We start from the raw sequence: 20,169 nt of genomic DNA, 5'->3' as shown, positions 1-20,169 counted from the left end.
CAACAGTCCTTTGGTTACGCGTGTAGATCAAAAGGCCTTACTCCAGGAATTTCTTGGATGGCCAAGAAGTTATTCTTCATTCACATTTTATTCTATGTACCACAAAGAGCATGCACCATATTTGAAACAGGTCGACAGACCTTTGGTTACGCGTGTAGATCCAAAAGGCCTTACTCCAGGAATTTCTCGGATGGCCAAGAAGTTATTCTTCATTCACATTTTATTCTATGTACCACAAAGAGCATGCACCATATTTGAAACAGGTCGACAGACCTTTGGTTACGCGTGTAGATCAGAAGGCCTTACTCCCGGAATTTCTTGGATGGCCAAGAAGTTATTCTTCATTCACATTTTATTCTATGTACCACAAAGAGCATGCACCACCCAAGTAACACTAAAAACATCTACTTTTATAGACAAATAAAAACTTGTTGTAATTAAGTTGTAATAGTGACAAGCATAAACTTCTTTGATATATAAAAGGTTTAAAAGTGTTTGAGGTAAACATTTTCAAGCGCAATTATTCTTTGTTACATTTTTGTCAACAAGAAGTAAATATGACTTCATTATAGCATTCATCTAAATTACCATTGTGAATGTTTTATTGATGTTATATAAATGCGGTTGTATACATAATATGCATTTTTTGACGAATATATAACAAGTTAATTATCGCATTAATTTCTGCAAGAATAAAAAAACGAAGAAAACTAAAAACATAGGGTAAGAAAATAATTTTGAGCTTTTAGTGGAATGTCTTTACTTGTCATAAGATTAGTTACAACTTACAATTCCATTTAATTCCACATTTGACAGATACGTATTTCGGCCTAAATTTACGCCTTACGCCATCTTCAGTGTCTCGTACTTGACTCGTCGATTTATATGAGAAAAAGATGTCATGTCGACAAAAATATGATTAGATGAAATTAGTATTCAATCATTTGAAAATGATTTTGATATTATACTCGATATATTAGAAAGTACACAGACTAGAATCTACCAATCACAAAGGGATTACGCTCCTGAACTCAGCGTTCAAAATTCTGTTCAACAGACTGAGACTGTTTGAGCAGTTCTTCGGCGGCGGATGTCATGCACATTTTATATCTGCAATTACTCATCGCATGATCTCTCCTCCTTGGCAGTTGTAAGCTAAATGGGAACTGTTGGCAAGGTTCGTCAATTTTTATGATGTGACTTCCTTCTACATTCTGAAGTTACCGAAAAGAGTTATATCTATGTTAAAATAACTTACTCATAACAAATATGCAACAAGTTTTAAATATGTTATAAAGCTGCATTCGAGGTTAGTTTTGAACGCAGTTATAACATCCTTGTATAACAAAAACAATGTTTCGAATTCGAAGTAAAAAATACAGTGTTGGCTGAACAATAGTAACACATGACCAATAAATATTCCAATTTTTTACCTTTTGTTCGCACAATAGGATTATTTCAAAAAAGAACTTTTTATGTAGTGCTGTTTTACCAATCAATTCAGCGCTACAAACAAGTTATGTCTGTTGTCGAAACAGAGATTTGCATCACGATTTTTTATGATTATTCGTGATCCCCTATAACATTATCTTAGCATGTTATATTTAATCCCATTTATATTCCCACTTCTTGTACTTCTCCATTTTAGTTGACTCTCTAATATAAGTCATTGAATTTAAATGGGAAACATCGAGATGTACATGAAACTCAAAATTATTAAAAAAGTTTTAATTTTTTTTGAGTTGTCATTTTTTTTTGCGGTCAGTAACAATCATTTTGATTGACACTGTGATGTCACCCAGAAAGACTTCATTGCCTCGTCCATTGCAATGGTTTCGGATATTCTTTAGGATATATGTCAATAAATAAAAATGATGAATGCTTTCTTTAATTTTGCAGGTGGCGCAAGAATTTACACCAAGTGCAATCGAAAGTTACACAATAAATCTCGAATGGCAAGGAAAAATACATTTAACACACTCATTTTGCAGTCAATAATTTAATTGAATTTGTTGAAAATCAACTTTATGCGCATTATGGGTGACCATTAAGATATCGAATTATAAATATATAAATGGAATGAAATGTCTTGTTCCTTTTGTTATAATTATTGCGTGGTCAAAAATTTACTTGCGTTATTCAAAACATTTGTATAACTCAAAAACAACTTAATAGTTTTAAAAATGTAAATAAAAACTAATATACAACATATATGCATGTAATATAAAAGCATTTCATAAACGTTTTTATTACTTTACTTGTCATAGTATGTTATATAATACTCATACAAGTCATATACATTGGTTATACTGATGGAATTTAAAACATATTTTATGACATGAATGATGTTTTATTAGACGCCATTTTTTGCGCTTTTTTGGGCTTATAAGCGTTAGAAAAAAGGTAATGTATTCATGAAGAAATACATCATACTATGTATTATATGTGCATTATAAACTTCTATAAAACAAGTTGTGTTGCTTGGGCATATTTGAAACAGGTCGACAGACCTTTGATTACGCGTGTAGATCAAAAGGCCTTACTCCAGGAATTTCTTGGATGGCCAAGAAGTTATTCTTTGTACACATTTTATTCTATGTACCACAAAAAGCATGCACCATATTTGAAACAGGTCGACAGACCTTTGGTTACACGTGTAGATCAAAAGGCCTTTCTTCAGGAATTTCTTGGATGTCCAAGAAGTTATTCTTCATACACATTCTATTCTATGTTGCATAAGGAGCATGCACAGTGGACGATCACATCTCGATGTGAATAGACGTATTGGTCACTCGTGCGTTTGTTTTCTGTGCTTTATTTTGTGCCAACAGTCAAAATGTGCAGAGAAATGACGGTAAAAAGTACTTTGGCATTTCTTTTTCCGGAGAATGCTGCGCAACCATCACTGGCGGATATGGCCCGCTTTGTGAAAGCGATTAGAGGAGACCATTCTGAGATGGAGTCAGCGTATAAATTTTCTGACGAAAAGTCAGAATTTTTTATACGGTTTAAGACCGAAGCCGCTATGTCGTTTTCATTGGAGAACAATGAAGAAGTGCTTCCATTCTTATATGCCAACGGTAAACAAGTGATGGTTCGCATGTCTGTAGCGGGAAAATGTTCTCGTTATGTGAGAGTCTACGATCTTCCGCCGGAGATTTCAGATTCCGAACTATCATCGGTACTGTCTAAGTTTGGTAAAGTCAAACGAACCGTTCGTGAGCGATTCCCAGCTGAATTCCAACTGGACATGTTCACTGGAGTCCGAGGAATCTACGTGGACATCGAGAAGGATATTCCGGAAATACTTTATTTCAACCATCGTAAGGGGAGGATCCATTACGATGGAATAAAAGCGAAATGTTTTGCATGTAGGTCGGAGACTCACATGAAAAAATCTTGTCCGATGAAAAAACAACGAAAAAAATCATTATGCGAAGAGAAGACCACTGTAAATCAAGCAATAGCACCACCGGGGGGAAACAAAGAAGGCACAACAGAACCCTGTGCGGATCAGTCTCGTGTCGATACAAAAGTACGGAAAGTGGTAAAAATGAAATTAAAGCAACGGCAGCCATCCGATGTTGTTTCAACGCAGAGCGTAGCTATTCCTTCTACAAGCGAGCGTGCTTGTACCCTATCTTCGGTCTCACATAGTGGAGAGACGGTTCAGTGTGCCGACGTACGAGTGGATAGCAGACGATAACGAACGAAAAGCAATTATCGAAGATGACATGGCGAGGATTGCAAAAGTATTTAATATTGTAGTTGAGGAAATTGAAGTTTTCCATGATTAGTTTTAATATCAGTTGGAATTAGAAGTTAGGTTTGTTTTTGTAATTAGGTACAAACATTTGCTGATGGCTCCGCAAAGTGTTACACACGTCTGAGCCTGGGAAATAAACGAAATGAAAAAAAAAAATAAGGAGCATGTACCACATTTGAAACAGGTCGACAGACCTTTGGTTACGTATGATATATAGCGAAAAACCGATTTTTTATTAAAAGTAGTTTTTTACGCGGTTTGCGGGATTTATGCGGTTTTTTAACGATTTTCGGGGTTTACGCGGTTTATTTTTTCCAAAGTTTTTTTTTACGCGGTTTTCAAAAAAGGTTCGGAAACAAGTGAAAACCACAAAAAAAACGGTTTTTAGTGAAGTCGTTTTTACGCAGTTTTGATTTACGCGGAACGTATCCCCCGCGTAAAAACCGACTCCAGTGTACTCCAATACTTTTTTATGAGAACATTAATATGTTTTCAGAGAAATCTCGGATTACTCGGACTTATTCAAAAGGACGTATGTGATTTTGTAAACAAAGATTCAAACGTCGATTTGTCCAATCTGATAGCCTTCCCACGCAAACCATCACCATAGGCAGATAGGGGGAGGCTTCGGCTACCTGTTGGTGGTGCTGGTTCGCGTGGGAGTTCCATCAGATTGGACAAATCGACGTTTGAATCTTTGTTTACAAAATCACATACGTCCTTTTGAATAAGTACCCGAGAAATATTTTCTTATGTGAATGAGCCCTTAGAATATTATGAAAATTGTCAGCTACACATTTTTACTCCAACATGTTCAGTTGCTTGAACATGCCGTCAAAACAGGAAGTACTGCGGCGCGCATTGTACAATTCCTTCAAGCGATCTTGGGAAAAGTACACGGGGGACAATTTTAAACGTGGAAATGTTTCGAAAACTGTTAAAGGATTTTTGGTCTCTGAGCTTTATTGTATACAAAAGTGGAAAGCCAAAGACACGAAGCAACTCATCAATAGGATCAGAAGCATCATCCGGAAATGGCAGCCGTCCAGCGGTCATATGATACCTGTAAGATTAAACTACTCCGCACGGTGTACCACAACCATATGCTATTATTCATTAATCTAAGCTTAAAGACTAAGGACAACTCTTTATATAACGTATATAAGATTGAACTGCACTTCTTTGTAATTTTCTTCCCGAGCCATTATTTTCATTCCCCTATTTAGTGGCCAGGGCCACCTAGAATAGCATCACTTCCATCCGTTACCGGAGATATTGATTTGTGGCTAATCACTACCTCTTAGATCTGCGGTTCTCAACCTGGTACCTCGGACGAACATGCGTAATGGCGTAATGACGTACATATTACAATTCCAATGAAAAAGTTATTGGTAAAGAAATTTATATTGCAAGACTTCGCATAGCAATCAGTAAATCAAAACATATCGAATCATGTCCACCACAGCCAACACAGTGTATGAAGGGCTGTGGGACAAAAGATCAAAAAAATCTTTAAAAGCAATCTACTTGATCGAAACAAAATTATGAAACTTTTCATAATACGACGACGAGTTTGTACAATCCCATTTAATTTCACTACTTAATTGTACCTTGAGAGATACGTATTTCGACCTCAACAGTAAGGTCGTCGTCTTGTTGATGTCTCGTACTTGACTCGACTTAACAAAATTATGAAATATGTTAAGAATATACTTCTTAACCAAAATATTGAATTTAAAGGTTCAGAAGCCTTGAGGCATAAAAGCACAGCAGCAGTTCAAAAACCTCCTTTCAAATCCCCTTTCAAGAGGCTTGAAAGCCTCCTTTCGAGGGGCTCGGAATCTTCTTTCAACCAGCTTTTTTTCAAGTGGTTCGGAAGCCTCTTTTCAAAAGGGTCGGAAGCCCCCTTTCATGAGAGTTGGAAGCCCCTTTTCAAACTTTCTTTCGAGGCTCGAAAGACCCCTTTCATGAGGCTCGAAAGCCTCTTTTTAAAAGGATCGGAAACCTCCTTTCAAAGGGTTCGGAATTCTTTCAGCCAACCCCCACAAGTGGCTCGGAAGCCTATTTTCAAACTGGTCAGAAGCCCAGTTTCAGGAGGCTCGGAAGCTACCTTTTCGAGAGAGTTGGAAGCCCATTTCAAATGGCTAGGAAACTTTCTTTCGAGTGGCTCGGAAGTCTTTCAAACGGCTCAGCAACGTCATTTCTAGATGATCAATGCCTCCCTTCAAGAGGCTCGAAATACCTCTTTCATGCTGCTCGGAAGCACCCTTTTAAGATATTCGGAAACCTCCTTTCGAGGGGCTCGGAATTCTTCTTTCAGACAGCATCCTTTGAAGTGGTTCGGAAGCCTCTTTTCAAAAGAGTCGGAAGCACCCTTTCCAAGAGGGTTAGAAGCCCCCTTTCAAGAGATTCGGAAGCCCCCTTTCAAAAAGATAGGAAGCTCTCATTCAAGAGGCTCAGATGCCCCTTTTTAAGAGGGTCACAAGCTTCCTTTTCAAGAGGTTTGGAAGCCCTCTTTCAAAAGACCCAGCAGCCCTCTTTCAAGCGGCTCGGAATTTCACTTTCAAGTGGCTCGGAAACCTTATCGAGGGGTTCGGAATTCTTCTTTCAAGAAGCTCAAAAGGCTCAGCAACGTCATTTTAAGATAGTCGAAGCCTCCTTTCATTAGGCTCGGAAATCTCCTTTCGAGGGGCTCGAAATTCTTTTTTCAGCCAGCCCCCTTTAAAGTGGTTCGGAAGCCTCTTTTCAAAAGGGTCGAAAGCCTCCTTTCAAGAGGCTCGGAAACTTCCTTTGAAGGGGCTCGGAATTCTTTCTTCGAGAAGCTTAGAAGCCTACTTTCAATAGGCTCAGAAACGTCAATTCAAGATGCCCAAAGCCTCATTTCAAGAGGCTCGAAAGACCCCTTTCATGAGGCTCGGAAGCCCCTTGTCAAAAGGGTTGGAAGCCTAGTTTAAAAAGGCTCGGAAGCAACCTTTCCAAGAAGTTTGGAAGCCTCCTATTTAAAGTCTTGGAAACCCACTTGTAAGAGGCTCGAAAACTTCCTTTCGAGCTCGGAATTTTTCTTTCAAGAAGCTCGGAAGCCTACTTTTAAAAGGTTCAGAAACGTCATTTCAAGATGCGCAAAAGTCTCTTTTCAATATCGATCTATAAGCGATAGCGTTTTCCCGGAAGCTTGGAAGCTTGCTTCGATCGTTCCCGTGTACAAATCCGGTAACATACATAGTGTAGAGAACTACCATCCGATGTCAATCTTGAACTGTTTCGCCAAAGTTTTTGAGTCTTTTGCACGAAGTGTTATACCCAGCAGTACAGTCTATCATCTCCGAGTATCAACATGGGCTCATGAAAAAGCGCTCGACGACATCCAACCTAATGTCATTCACTCATACAATGCTAGACGAATTGGAGAACCGTAGTCACTTAGTCAGGACGACGCTGTTTATTTTGACTTTTCCAAGGCATTTGATAAGGTGCCACATGCACTAGCGATAGAAAACTTGTCCGACTTGGCTTACCTACTTGGATCTTTCGGTGATTAAAATCATATTTATACTCTCTCAAGGCTTTCGTCAAAGTACATGGCGCCAAGTCCGATGCCTATGACATTCCCTCTGGAGTACCGCAGGGCAGTATTCTAGGTCCGCTCATCTTTATTCTTTTCGTCAATGATCTGTGAGCTCCGGAAAACAGCTTTATGCGGACGATTTGAAAATATACCGTGCCATAAAATCGATCGTAGACTATTGTGCTTTACATACTGATATGTTGTAAACTGTGCAAGATCAATGGTATGCAGATGAACCCGACTAAATGCAAAGCCATAACATTCACTCGTTGCCGATCTTCTTCTATAACCTATGACTATTGTCTGAGTCACACAGCAATTCAGGGGGTTACATCGATCAGAGACCTTGGAATCGTTCTCGACAGTAAGCTTCGTTTTACGGAACATTTATCATCGCTAAACCATCGCTAAGGCTAATGCTATGCTTGGATTCTTACCGCAGAACACAGCACAGTTCGATGATGTCCATGCTCTTAAATCATTATATTGTGCATTATTTCGGAGCATACTAGAGTATGGAGTGCAAATCTGTGCTCCGTATCATTCCGTTCACATTGAACGCATCGAGAGAATACAGAAACGCTTCATCAACTACGCCTTGCGCCGCTTACCATGGAACGATCCATCAAACCTGCCTCCATACCGAAATCATTGTGCTTTGATTGACTTGCAACCATTAGCAGACCGCCGAGTGATGCTTCAGAGGATGTTTATTTTCGACGTCGTAACGTGCAACATCGACTGCCATTACATCCTGGAGAATGTTCGATTTCATGCACCGTCTCGTCAACTCAGGAATCGTCAACTGTTATGAATCCGTGGCCACCGCACACATTACGGTCAAAATAATCCATTAGACTTATGCTGTTGTTTTTTCGACTTTAATGTTAGCAAATTAATTTTAAAAAATAGGATTAAGTCAAACAATCAGTCTGTGCAATTTATAAGTTGAAGACGATGTACAATAAATAAAAATAAGGGGCACCTTAATTAATACACAAACACGAAGGGGTACCTCTCAAGAAAAAGGTTGAGAACCGCTGACCACATCCTTGCGAATGTTATAAGGAAGAGAAAGGATGGTTAGAAAGATGCAGGGAACTCTACGACCTCTCATAAGTGCCACGGGAGGTTTTGGAATTGTTAATGTGGGAGTTTGTAATCGTTTTGGTAGAACGTAAAACACAAAAAGAATTTATGAAGTTGCGGAGAAATCGAAATTTCACTAATAAAAAGCGATTAGAACATTTTTGTCTTTCTCGTTCACCAAGGTGTAACAAAAAGTATATGTTTTCACTCCAAAAATGTATTTCCATAGGAGGTTCGGAAAACCGATTGTTATATACCAATGAAATCAGTTCGACGAATTGAGGTGATGTCTGTCTGTGTGCATCTTCTTCTTCTTCTTATTGGCATTAAATCCCCCACTGGAACATTTCTGCCTCGCAGCTCAGTGTTCATTGCAGGGTGTCCAGCCAGTCGGGAAAACCGGGAAAAGCGGAAAAACAGGGAATTGAACTCGACCGGGAAAAAACCAAGGAAAATGCGGGAAATCATGAAACCAATCGGGAAATTGAACTATTAATCAAATCATAAACATTCATTACGAAAGTTATGAACTTTTTTCTTGTAATGTTTTAAATAACTTTCATTTGAAAATAAGATATGTGGCAATGGTGTGAATCACTCACATTTTTTTCACCATAATAATGATACAAATTGTATAAAACATAGCTTCCCAAAGTGATGGATCGCGACCCTTCCCTTCTGCGTAAATCTTGTCTCTCGATTTCCGTATTGCATTTCTAAAAGTTTCAGAATGATAAGGCTGTGTCTTTTGTTTTACAAATGAAGCTTAAAATAATAGTGATAGCTAAAAAGTAAGTACAAATAGTCCTCCTGACCTGTAAGGTAACATATTTTTGACGGGCATATTGTTGTGTCTGTAGATTCATAAAAAATATGAACTTTTTTTTGCAAAATAACCGAAATTAAAGTTTCCAGCCCGTAACGCTGGGTAGACACCTTTACGTGGTGTGTTACGGGGTAAGATCTACCACAGTTACATTGCAAGCTGCAGGCAAATCCTGACCCAACGAATACCTTCCTCATTATACAACTCCGTGGTGCTTATGAGGGTGTTGCTAAGTCAGTGGCCTCTCGTTAAGTAAGTACAGTAATATCCGGATTTCATCACCCCTGGTGAATTTTGGGGTGATAAAACAGGGTATGTGACAGAATTGAAAAAAAAAATCCAATTTTTTAATTCATTCCACAAATATAATTCATTTTATGCCTTGGAAAGGCCAAATGCTTGAACTGTACCCGTTATTTCTTGTCGAAATTGCTTACATAATATTTCCCAGGCACTCAGAAGTCGTAATAAACTACAGGCGGTGAAAGTTATTTCATGAAAATCAATGTTGTTTGTGGTATTATTTACAAATCTAAAAAGAATGACAAAATCGGGTCGAAAACGTGATAAAATCGGGGGCAGACAAAATCGGGGGTAGACAAAATCGGGGAGTGACAAAATCGAGTCAACACTGTACTACATCAACACTTCCTTCCTCTCCCTAGTTACGGTAAAGATGGGCGTGGCCAGGAGTAGTAATCCTCATGCTTTTGTTATTTTTGTTTAAGACTGGAATCAAGGACTACTCTCCTTCTTGATTTCTGACAGCATTCTAGATGAGGATCTCAAAAGTAAAACATGAGTATCACTAGTGTCCAATCTACGAATTACACCGTAATAATGCTAATGCTAATGCTAAATTACCGAAGATAAAGTTTCGATCGTTTTCTAAGCTAAGTACCTATTATTTGTAAACCATGTCGGTGTTTTATGATTTGATTAGCTCTTATATCTATTTTATTTCCTTTGAGCTGTTTGTCGTAAATTTTTGATCGCCCAATCCACTACTTACACACAAGTTTCTTTGTGGTTTATATCCAAAACCACCCCCGTGGCTACGCCACTGCTCTGATGAAACAATCATAAAAATTGGCTAATTTCTTGCTTAGATCCGCCAATATGATATTTTAGTACCAGTTTCTCAAACCGGGAAAAAACCCGGGAATCTGATAATCTATTTTGAATGGACACCCTGTCATTGAGTACTTCCACAGTTATTAAGCCAAATTACTATTTTTGCATTCGTATGTCATGAGGCCAGGGATTGAACTTATCATTTCATTATCATTTAGTATTCAGCCAATAACTCATTTCAGAGGCGGAATTCCGAAAAGTGTTGTATGGCGGACTTCTGGCGCTATTTCCCCTCTACAACTTTGTCTAAGGGTACATTGCTCTATGTCTAATATTTACAGCGTAAAACGCTAGTATCATTTAAAATACTAAATGATAATAACACTTATTATCATTTAGTATATTAAGTAACACTAGCGTTTCCCGCAGTAAATATTAGACATAGAGCAATGTACCCTTAGACAAAGTTGTAGAGGGGAAAAAGAGCTAGATGTCCGCCATACAACACTTTCCGGAGTTCCATCTCTGGAATGAGTTATTTGCTGAATACTAAATGATAATGAAATGATAAGTTCAGTCCCTGCATGAGGCTAACACGATGATATTTTTATGCCCACGAGCTGGAATCGAATACCACCTTCACATTGCTTCGTAGTCGCGCATCTTACCGCACGGCTAAGAAAGTCCCTGTGTTTTTATATGCGTGTGTATTTTCTTATGTATGTGCGCAAAAAACACACTCATATTTTTAGGTACTTTTCCTTAACCAGGTCGGACTACGGGCTAAAAAGTTATGGCCATTATATACTACATTTGAGCAGTTTGTTTGAGAAACTGCATATGTAACATTTTTGGAAAAAAAGAGGTTTTCATATATTATGAATCCTCGTCCAAAAATACGTATTCTGGCAAAAAATACGAAAAAAAATGTTCATGAATGTATGAAATTTTTTTTCGTTAGTTTGAGAAACTACACATGTCCACGCGCTTTGAAGAGCAATTGTGCAGTACTGCTTACAGTTTTAACACTGGAAGTGCCCCAGGGTGTTGAGTTTTGCCAAAAACTATTGATCTGTATCGAGAAATCGAAAGAATCGGTGCCAATCTGTTCAAAAACAGTTTTTTGTTCAATCAATAATTGCCTATTTCCGGGGATTAAACCACCCGACTTGGGCATTAGTTTAGGGGAGAACGGTCCAAAATGCACCCCTTAAGCTTTTTCTCGATGTTTTCGCGTATAGGTGCAAAATATACAAACCCAGCTACATTTCACAATGATCTCCGATTCAAAACAATAAGGTTTTCATGACTTTCTAACGCATTTAAAAAATGTTTTCAAAATAGGCCTGGGACAAAACGCCCGAATGGTGGTCTAAAATGACTCAATTGTATGTAAAATTATGGTGAACGCGTGGTTGTTTATTTTTTCTTAATGGATTGAACTACAATCTTACGGATGTGGTGGAAGAATAGCAAATCGTTAAATTTGAGTGAATATGAAGGGATTTTGCTAAATTTTTCCTATGGAGCTCAATGATGGATAACTAATTATTAATTGTAATGGTAATATTCGTTCATAAATGTACTACAACAGATTATACGAGTGATTTTAGGAGTGAGGTCATTTTGCCCCAGGGGTGCATGTTGGACCATTCTCCCCTACAATGTTGTGAAAACTCATATGTGAATATGTGCATTATGTGGAAGATATTGATTTGGAAAATGTATTGGAGGTAACCACTTTCCCTTCGATGGGACTCGAACCAGTAGAAGCATAAGAACTAGAACGCTAGTGGCGCTGTAGTCATTAAAAGTATTTTGCCAAAATATGCTTCCACATGCCTAACTCGTCGGTTTGTTATGCATAATGTTGTAGTGCATGTTTTGTTTCATTACCAACATTGGTTTGACACTTGTAGTACCGGTACTTTGGCTGCCAGATCAAAGTGACCTAGATGTTAGTCACGGGAACAGGAGCGACATTAGCAATCTAATACTTATGCATCTACTCTCGAACGCACGACCCTACAGTTGTTTGTTGTTTTCTCGAAATAGTGTAAAATGGATATATGCAGCTTCTCTAACAAATGATTCATTTATAACTTATGAGACGGGACGCCGAATTGTGTTTAGAAGTTACGAGCCAAGCAGAAAGGATACGTTTGCGTATGTTTTGACAGTTTTCCCACACAAAAGTACTGTCATAACGTACGCAAACGTAACTATTGTGCGGAGACCAGGGTTTGCGGAAAACGCTTTGCAGATAACGAACAACGATAAAAGAGAGGCAAAAACTGTTCCGAATCGTAACACGCTGTGATAACAAATTTATCAAACTTGTAAATAAGTACGAAAAAATTAAATCGGATAGGCAACCCCCATAGAAAAATGGTGATTCTCGCTTTGTTTTCGCTCATTTTGTGTTGGTTACTAAACAGCTGTGTAATACAAGTTGAAATACATCATCAGAGCCAGTGCTTCTCGCATTTGGAGCTTTGTAAAAGAAATTTATCATGGGGTATAGCCTCCCGAATCAGTTCTCTATGATGACAGCTTGCGAAACAAGTCTCTCGCGGTATGCTACATATTGGAGATGTATACAGAGAGAGAGTGAGAGACTTATTCATTCTCTTTAGGTTTCAATCCCTGGCGAAGAGTGAAGACCTTTAGCCTTTGGTTTCAGTGGGCCAGTTTTCAGTGGACAAGACATCAGTCATCAGACAGGTCCCATGAATGTTGTTGCAAAAATCGCGGATGTTAATCCAATTTGGGGATCGACATTTTCTCTTTTTTGCTCTCTAAGCGCATTGAAATTCGCACCTGGAACCGCCGGAACTGAGCTAAAGCATGCTGGCTGTCGCACGTAATCATGCTGGTTGTTATCAACTCTGTCCTTTTGAGCTTGTGCCCAGTACTGTAGAAGGTCATATGTATGACTTCTTCTTCTTCTTCTTCTTCTTCTTCTATAGCTCTACATTTCAACTGGAACTTGGCCTGGTTTTCAACTAAGTATTAGACCGACAGAAAAAAAAAAATTTGCTCCACAACGCTCATCTGAATAATATATCGCCGAAAAAAAAAGACAAGCATGTTTTTCATACATTTTCATCATTTTTGAGAATCGAAATCTCGATTCTTAGCGATTCGATTTGGCTAAAATTTTACTAGGCACCTGTTTTCCACTTGAACTTTCGATCGTTGAGAGAATTGTATACAAATCTAATGATTTTGACCACCGAATCTGGGAATAATTATAAAGACACCACTTTTTTTATATGGGGCTCCATACTACAGACAGACCTGTCTTTATAATTATTTCCAACAGAAATGCGTATGAGTAGAATATATGCATAAATGTTACTTCCATTGAATAAACATGCAAGTCATTTTAGGCCTGCTTGCAAAAAATCAGCCCAATCGAATCGCTAAGAATCAAGATATTGACCTCGCAACATGGCCATTTTGTATGGAAACCGAGTTTGTCTTCATACTTTTGTCCACCAGTGTAATGTGATATTATGTCAATAATCGAACTGAAGTAGCTTCATGATGTTGAATATTTTAAACTCTGGCACCGACTATAAAATTGTGACATAGGCCGACAAAGAAGAAAAGCCGACTCCACCAAAAAATGATCGATTATTGAAAGCTCTGCCTCTATCTTTATAACTGACTTCGGCGTTATAACGTTATGCAAAAGCTCATATACACTATAGGAACGCAGCCATTGAAAGCTTTGCTTCGTTATGCCATCCACAATATTTATTCCGTTCCTTTCCGTTCCAAGTAATGCTTTAGAGCACCTGCCAATAGTATGAGCTTATTTTATAGCAACTTTGGAGCTATGGCCGGTCGGAATGCTGTTTGGGTTTGGTAAAGTGTGTTTGGAAATCAAACTAAAACTTAAACTGTCAGTTCGTATAGTTTTATTTTTCGAGCAAATTTTGAAACTAATTTGCTCGACTGATTTGTTGTATTTAGGTCTTTGAAACTGGAATGAAACTGAGTTTCAAATTTATTTGTAAGCGTTTGTGTGTCGCAGATAACAGACAAACTCATTGCAAGGTAAAGGTTTTTTTTTTTACTTTTATAACATCGAGCAGTACAAAACTGAAACTGCGATTGATCCACACTCGACCCGTTGCTGGGCTAACTTGACTGTGGATATGCAACAGTAAAGCAAATGTGACGATTGGGTAAATCAAGAATCCGAAGGATATTCAATTTGCAAAAAGAGCTAACCGCGGTGGAAGTTGGTACTCGGATTCTGATGGCTCTTCCGCAAACGTGACCTTTAAGTGGTCTTACCTTGGCCTATCTAGAGAGTAGGAGGTTGAGGGTTCGAGTCCCTCCAAGGCACGTGGATTTCTTTTCGCAAGTTTCATATCAATTTGTCCATTTCGAAACATGTGCTGTGCACAGCCAGGATATTTAATCTATAATAGTGTTGAAAAATCTGCAATTTGCTAAACTGAATCATTGCTGGTTTCACGTTTAGTGGGAATTTCGGATTGCGCTAGAAGCAAATTCTGGATTTCAAAACGATAGATTTTATTACAAGAAAAATATTACCTTTTCTATTTTGCTTCGTTTGTAGTTAGGCGTTTTATTTGGGCAAAGTTTAATACTCAGCCGCATTCCAACCAAATTACTTGGTCACTATCATGGTAAATGTCCGCATAAATCTAGTTATCTACAAAAGATCAGCTCACTTGGTTGGAGGACTGAGTAATTAAGTTAGGGTGTTACACAATTAGATCTTCTCTTTTGCAACACAATGTACGTTTTCGACTGGCGACAAGCTGTTTCCTTGTTGTTCTTGTTTCTTGCTATCATATGGCTGAGAACTGATTAGATAACACGTGATTATAATTAAAGCACCTCTATTGGTACAAATTCTTCTTATACATTATAAGGGTTTGTTTTTCTATTTCGAAAGAATACAAAAAAAATCGATAAATAAATAATTTGTAGCTTCAACTAATAATTTTATTCTGCTCTTTATCAACATCTTCCATGAAACCATTTGTTTTGTTCGTGATCCATCCAAAGGGTTCAATTTTGGTCGAATTTTTATTTACTCTTTATTTTCAACGGATTTCTACGAGTAAGCGTACTTGTTGATTTGGGAAAACATAGATTTCGAGTTGCTGAAGGCTAAACCTCAGAGTATGGACTTTGATGTTTGTGCTTGTGATACAGTACCAATAAATTGGTATGCGAATGCGCGAGATATTTAAGGTCTGTTCAAAAATTACATAACGCTTCTCTACCTTACCTACTAACAATTTTGATATGGAAAAACCGTAACGCTCTGACTGATCACTTGCTTTGTCCCTACAGCGATACGTAATTTGTGAACAGGCCCTTGTGTAGAATAATACTTTCTATGTAGCTTTTACTCAAACTAAATATTGTTATTCTACTACATTTAATATTAAATGGTTGCATCAGAAATAATAAAAACGGTGGTTCTACTATACATCGAAATAAAGGCACTTCATCCAAACGAGAAATGCTTGATAGGACAATGGAAAGTACTAAATTAGACATTTGGTTACTACATCTAAGGTTATGGCAGTTTCGTATCTGATTTCCAATTCAACGTTGACGAGGTGGCAGGGTGTGGTTGCTCTTATTCTCTACATTTCAAGCTCCTTCTTGAAAGCTTGCGTTTTTCCATTTGGAAAAATAATAAATGTTATCTGACGAAAAGGGATGACGAACGAGACGTTTGAACTGTTGGTTGTGCCGGTTTGTTTCTAAACAAAATAGCTCGCTTTAGACGGAGAATCTCCTTCGATCGTTTATTCTTTTTGGAACACGTTTAAAATTTGTCTACATTAACCTAAAAACTGTCGATTCAGTAATACTTATTTGATTGGTTTGTTTTTAACAGCATTGAGTGAGTATTTTTTTTGGCGCTATTGGCGTCTGTGTCCGAAAATTTGTACTTTTGTGTTTAATTCGCAAATCGCAGTAATTGTTAAAATCATTGTTTCGTTGTCTGAGGCACACATTTAATCTGTTACGTAATATCGCAAGCGTTCGTTATCTTTATATAATGAAGCACACTGAATAGTTGGTGATTAGTTGAGACTTGGTTCCTACGTTTATAATAATATCAAAGGCAGCCGCACTGTTTCAGTTTGCTCGATAAAACAGAACAAAGAGACAGTCAGATCGGGGACCGAGCATTAGAGATATTGCGTGTCACTCATACTGTTAGTGTTTGCTGTCGCCTCAGCAACAAAATACTTGTCATACTTTCTTCCTTTTTTTCCTTTCTCTGTCAGTCTTTAGTTGCTATTCGGCTGGCATCTCTGCATGTTTTGTTTGTTTCCGCTCGGTCCTTTGGGATCATGAATAGATGTTTTAGTTACAAAATAAAGATTGTCGCTACGGTTCCCTATATACGACTGTCCGAAACGTGTTGGGTACAGAACTGTCAAATTGTATGGATTTTTCCTTCATTGACATTTAGCACCCTATTCTCGCCAGCAAAAGATGTTCCGGACAGTTACGACAACGATAATCTTTATCTTGGAACTAAAATATCTTTTGATCATGACCACACGCGCTAATGGCGCCCGGTTCATATAGTACAAAATCTTTTCCAAAATCTTTTGAATTCCGAAAAACTATTTTAAAATCGTTAACATCGGAATTATTCTTAGTTTAATTAAATACCTTGTCATTAAGATAAGCTAAATTTGTGTACATGTAACTAGTTGTGGCACTTCCTACTTTAATTGTTAATTGTCAAGTGGCAGCTCAGATAATCGGTTTATGTATAACATTGAAATGCAAATGCACTACATCCTACATGTAGAAAATAAGAACATCAATGCTTTAGACCATATGTTTAGGATATTATTTTGTCTGGATAGTTTTGTATCATGGAGTACCCACACAGATTCCATCTTACCCAACTTACCCATGCAAGCAAGCAATAACTGCATTCTACCCTAAGTTAAACAATTTCTGCATTAGAGGTAAAATTCCAAAAATAATTACTCAAGCACATTCTGCGAGTACCAAATTTTTATACGAAAAGCATTGTGAAAACTAAATTCGTTAGTACTAAAATTGTGAAATTCTAAGGAAATATTTTGATAGTTGAGAGGGTTACAAGCGAAGGATTGTAAGTGACAAAAAACTTTGTTTGAACTAAATGAGATTTTTTATACAGATACAGTTTATACAGTTTGTATGGTAGCTAAAAAAAAATCTTTGCATTATCACATTTATTATTGTCAACCTATACATTATATTAAGACAGTCAAGAGTCAACGGACAGGACACAACACCCAATGGACCAGTAAAGAGTTTTTCGTATCATGAAAAGTTTTCCACTCACCGGGGCAGGGATCGAACCCACACTCCATAGCACATACGTCTATACGACTGAGGTCGCTAACCGCAAAGCCACGAAGCCCACATATATATTGGTGAATTGTCGCATATTGTCGCCATATTGGTATATTGTCGCAAAGCTCTAAAACCACAGATTGCTTAACTACGAAGTCTTTGCCGCTGACCCCCGCTTTTATAATGTAAGAATCATTATGTCTCATTGAGTTTTTTGGTTAATCCTACTGAATACCTCGTTTAGGTACTGATGATGGGCAATTAACTATCATTTTTAAGCAAAGTCTCCCGCATAAATTCACAATTCACGCTTTGCATAAAGCACCGCACCTAATAAGGTATGTGATTAGGCATCGCAACTTGGTAAGTAGTATTTAGTAAGTAGTAAGTTTGCTGTTCGGGTAGTTAAAAAAAACTGGAATAATAATTTAAATTATAGATGCTGAATGATTGAATCACTGATTCATATTGTACCCGGTGAAGTATAGGACCTGTTGAGGAGAATTTTTTTTCAATTCTTTGGGTTAAGCAATGAAACCAATTCATCGATTTTTTGAAATATTTTTTCAATGGATCAACCCATTGTTTTAACTAATCCAAAGGCCATTATTAACCAACAACAAACCGTCTTAAAAGCGACCCCAATGTTATAAATCGTGATCGGAGAATAACTCTCCCAACAAAAAGTTCTACAACAAACTCAATGTAAGCTATATCATGTAAAAGTGGAAACTGTTAAAGAGTTTAGTTTATGCTATTATCATTTTTTGTCAAGGTTGCCTATAACTTTGTACTGCTCTAACAAGTAGCTTTATCGTTGTTTAATTACGGTGATTATCTATTAAGTTCTAATCAAGGTCGGCTTTAGGATTCACTTCTCGGTGGCAAAAGCTTCATCACGCCTATTCCCTAGCTATTAGTAAACATTATCGAGAATAAGGCGGTCTTAAGATTGTTCATATACCATCATTATAATGTGTGGTATTTTTTTATTATTGCTCTTCGAAGTGAGGCATAACAAAATAAAACTGGCACCACGTTCCTAGCTTTGAAAAAAAAAACGCCTACAGCTTCTTCAACTTCTACAGTTTTGAAAAAAAAAACGAAACTCCAGCAGTCGATTCTCTACGAATGTCTTGAATACATTGTTTTTCAATAAATGCCTAGCTAGCTAAATGTAAGCGTGGCTACGACTCGGCGTCACAGGGAACGCATCAGAAAAGTATTGCCGAAAAGAAGAGAACTCACATCATTATCACTGATGAAACAGGTCTCTGCCTGACTGCACTATCATTCAAGGCTCCAAGACACGATGTCCGTTGGATCACATGCGTAAAATCAGTGCGTCGATGCCAGATATGTGACGCGGCACTAAACCAAAATAGTCAACATGTGATACCACCACGACAGGATATGTCTTTGGTTGCCATCTCAGTGCTAATGGCCCATCGCATCAAGATCACATATCCGAGGGGAGGGATATCGAATTGGCTAAAATTAGTAAAATAAGGAAAAAGAAAACCTAATCACTCACACGTGAATCGTATACATGCAGGAAAAAAATAAAATCTAAATACTTTGAAAAAAGAGACGAAGGTCTACGGCATTGATGTCTTATTTGCAATGTATCAACCGCTCCGGAGCGGCCTAGCTCAGCCCTATCAATATGTGAGAGTAGGAAAATTGCCAGAAGACTTCTACACCAACTCTAGGAACAGGCCTGTGCTTCGGGACACTGAACAGGTGCCGCAATATCCGCCGCAACGTGCTCGAACTTTTTTGTACGGCGCTTCCAGCTGGGAAAGAGAAAAGAAGAAAGTTAGTAATGGATCGCGCATCAAGATGGTAACTCTAAGAGATGCATTTTTCTTGATTAATGACTTGTGAGGAAAGTCAGATTTTTATTTTTTTGGAAAAGATGTTCAATTTTGATACACATAGTTAAGTTTGCCATTTAAGGTGTTTTTTATGAGATATTACAAAAAAAATTCGGCTGCCGATGGGACTTGAAGCCACACTATTTCATTAGGTATACGACGTATTACCAATTATACAACAGCTGCCCTTGCGAGAATTTGTTCCATAACCAGCTAATAACGATGGAATATCATTCAATTCCCCAGCACCTCCACAGCGGGAAAGTCCCTAATTACACCTTTGGCCCGATTTCAGGATACTGGGTTCCATACAATCAACGCGACTCCGTAAAAGCTGTACATCATCAGGAATATGACCAACAAAATTTCCGGGGAACGCCTAATAGATCCAACACACCGAGGATTAATTCTCAACAGACAAATAGTAACAGATTTCTGCAACCGGTATATAAGTGGCCATTCGAGTACTCAGGAGAATGTAACATCGTTAAGTTAGGTGAATTTCTGAACCAAGTGAACACCTATGCTGTCACCGAAGGCATGGATGAGCAAACATTGCTTCGCTCAATCAAACATCTATTGAAAGGAAGAGCACTTCAGT

At 37.9% G+C, this 20,169-nt stretch overlaps 2 protein-coding genes across 5 annotated transcripts in view; one reads left to right on the top strand and one right to left on the bottom strand.

Moving 5' to 3' along the window:
- Positions 1 to 19,888, top strand: part of LOC134219232 (uncharacterized) — a 98,182-nt gene extending 78,294 nt beyond the window's left edge. The window contains exon 5 of the mRNA XM_062697934.1: positions 19,864 to 19,888. The gene's annotated coding sequence lies outside the window, so the exon portion shown is untranslated. The remainder of the gene's footprint in view (positions 1 to 19,863) is intronic.
- LOC134219229 (A disintegrin and metalloproteinase with thrombospondin motifs 1) overlaps positions 14,855 to 20,169 on the bottom strand; it is a 740,918-nt gene continuing 735,603 nt past the window's right edge. For all 4 annotated transcript variants that reach the window (XM_062697927.1, XM_062697929.1, XM_062697930.1 and 1 more), the window contains one exon: positions 14,855 to 19,487. In XM_062697927.1, the coding sequence (XP_062553911.1) occupies positions 19,389 to 19,487 (99 nt within the window). In that variant the 3' untranslated portion in view covers positions 14,855 to 19,388. The remainder of the gene's footprint in view (positions 19,488 to 20,169) is intronic.

The sequence above is a fragment of the Armigeres subalbatus genome, chromosome 3 (assembly GCF_024139115.2).
Source record: "Armigeres subalbatus isolate Guangzhou_Male chromosome 3, GZ_Asu_2, whole genome shotgun sequence".
In the NCBI taxonomy this organism is placed as follows: domain Eukaryota; kingdom Metazoa; phylum Arthropoda; class Insecta; order Diptera; family Culicidae; genus Armigeres; species Armigeres subalbatus.
The sequence above is the reverse complement of the archived record's forward strand: the minus strand, read 5'-3'. Positions and strand labels throughout refer to the sequence as shown.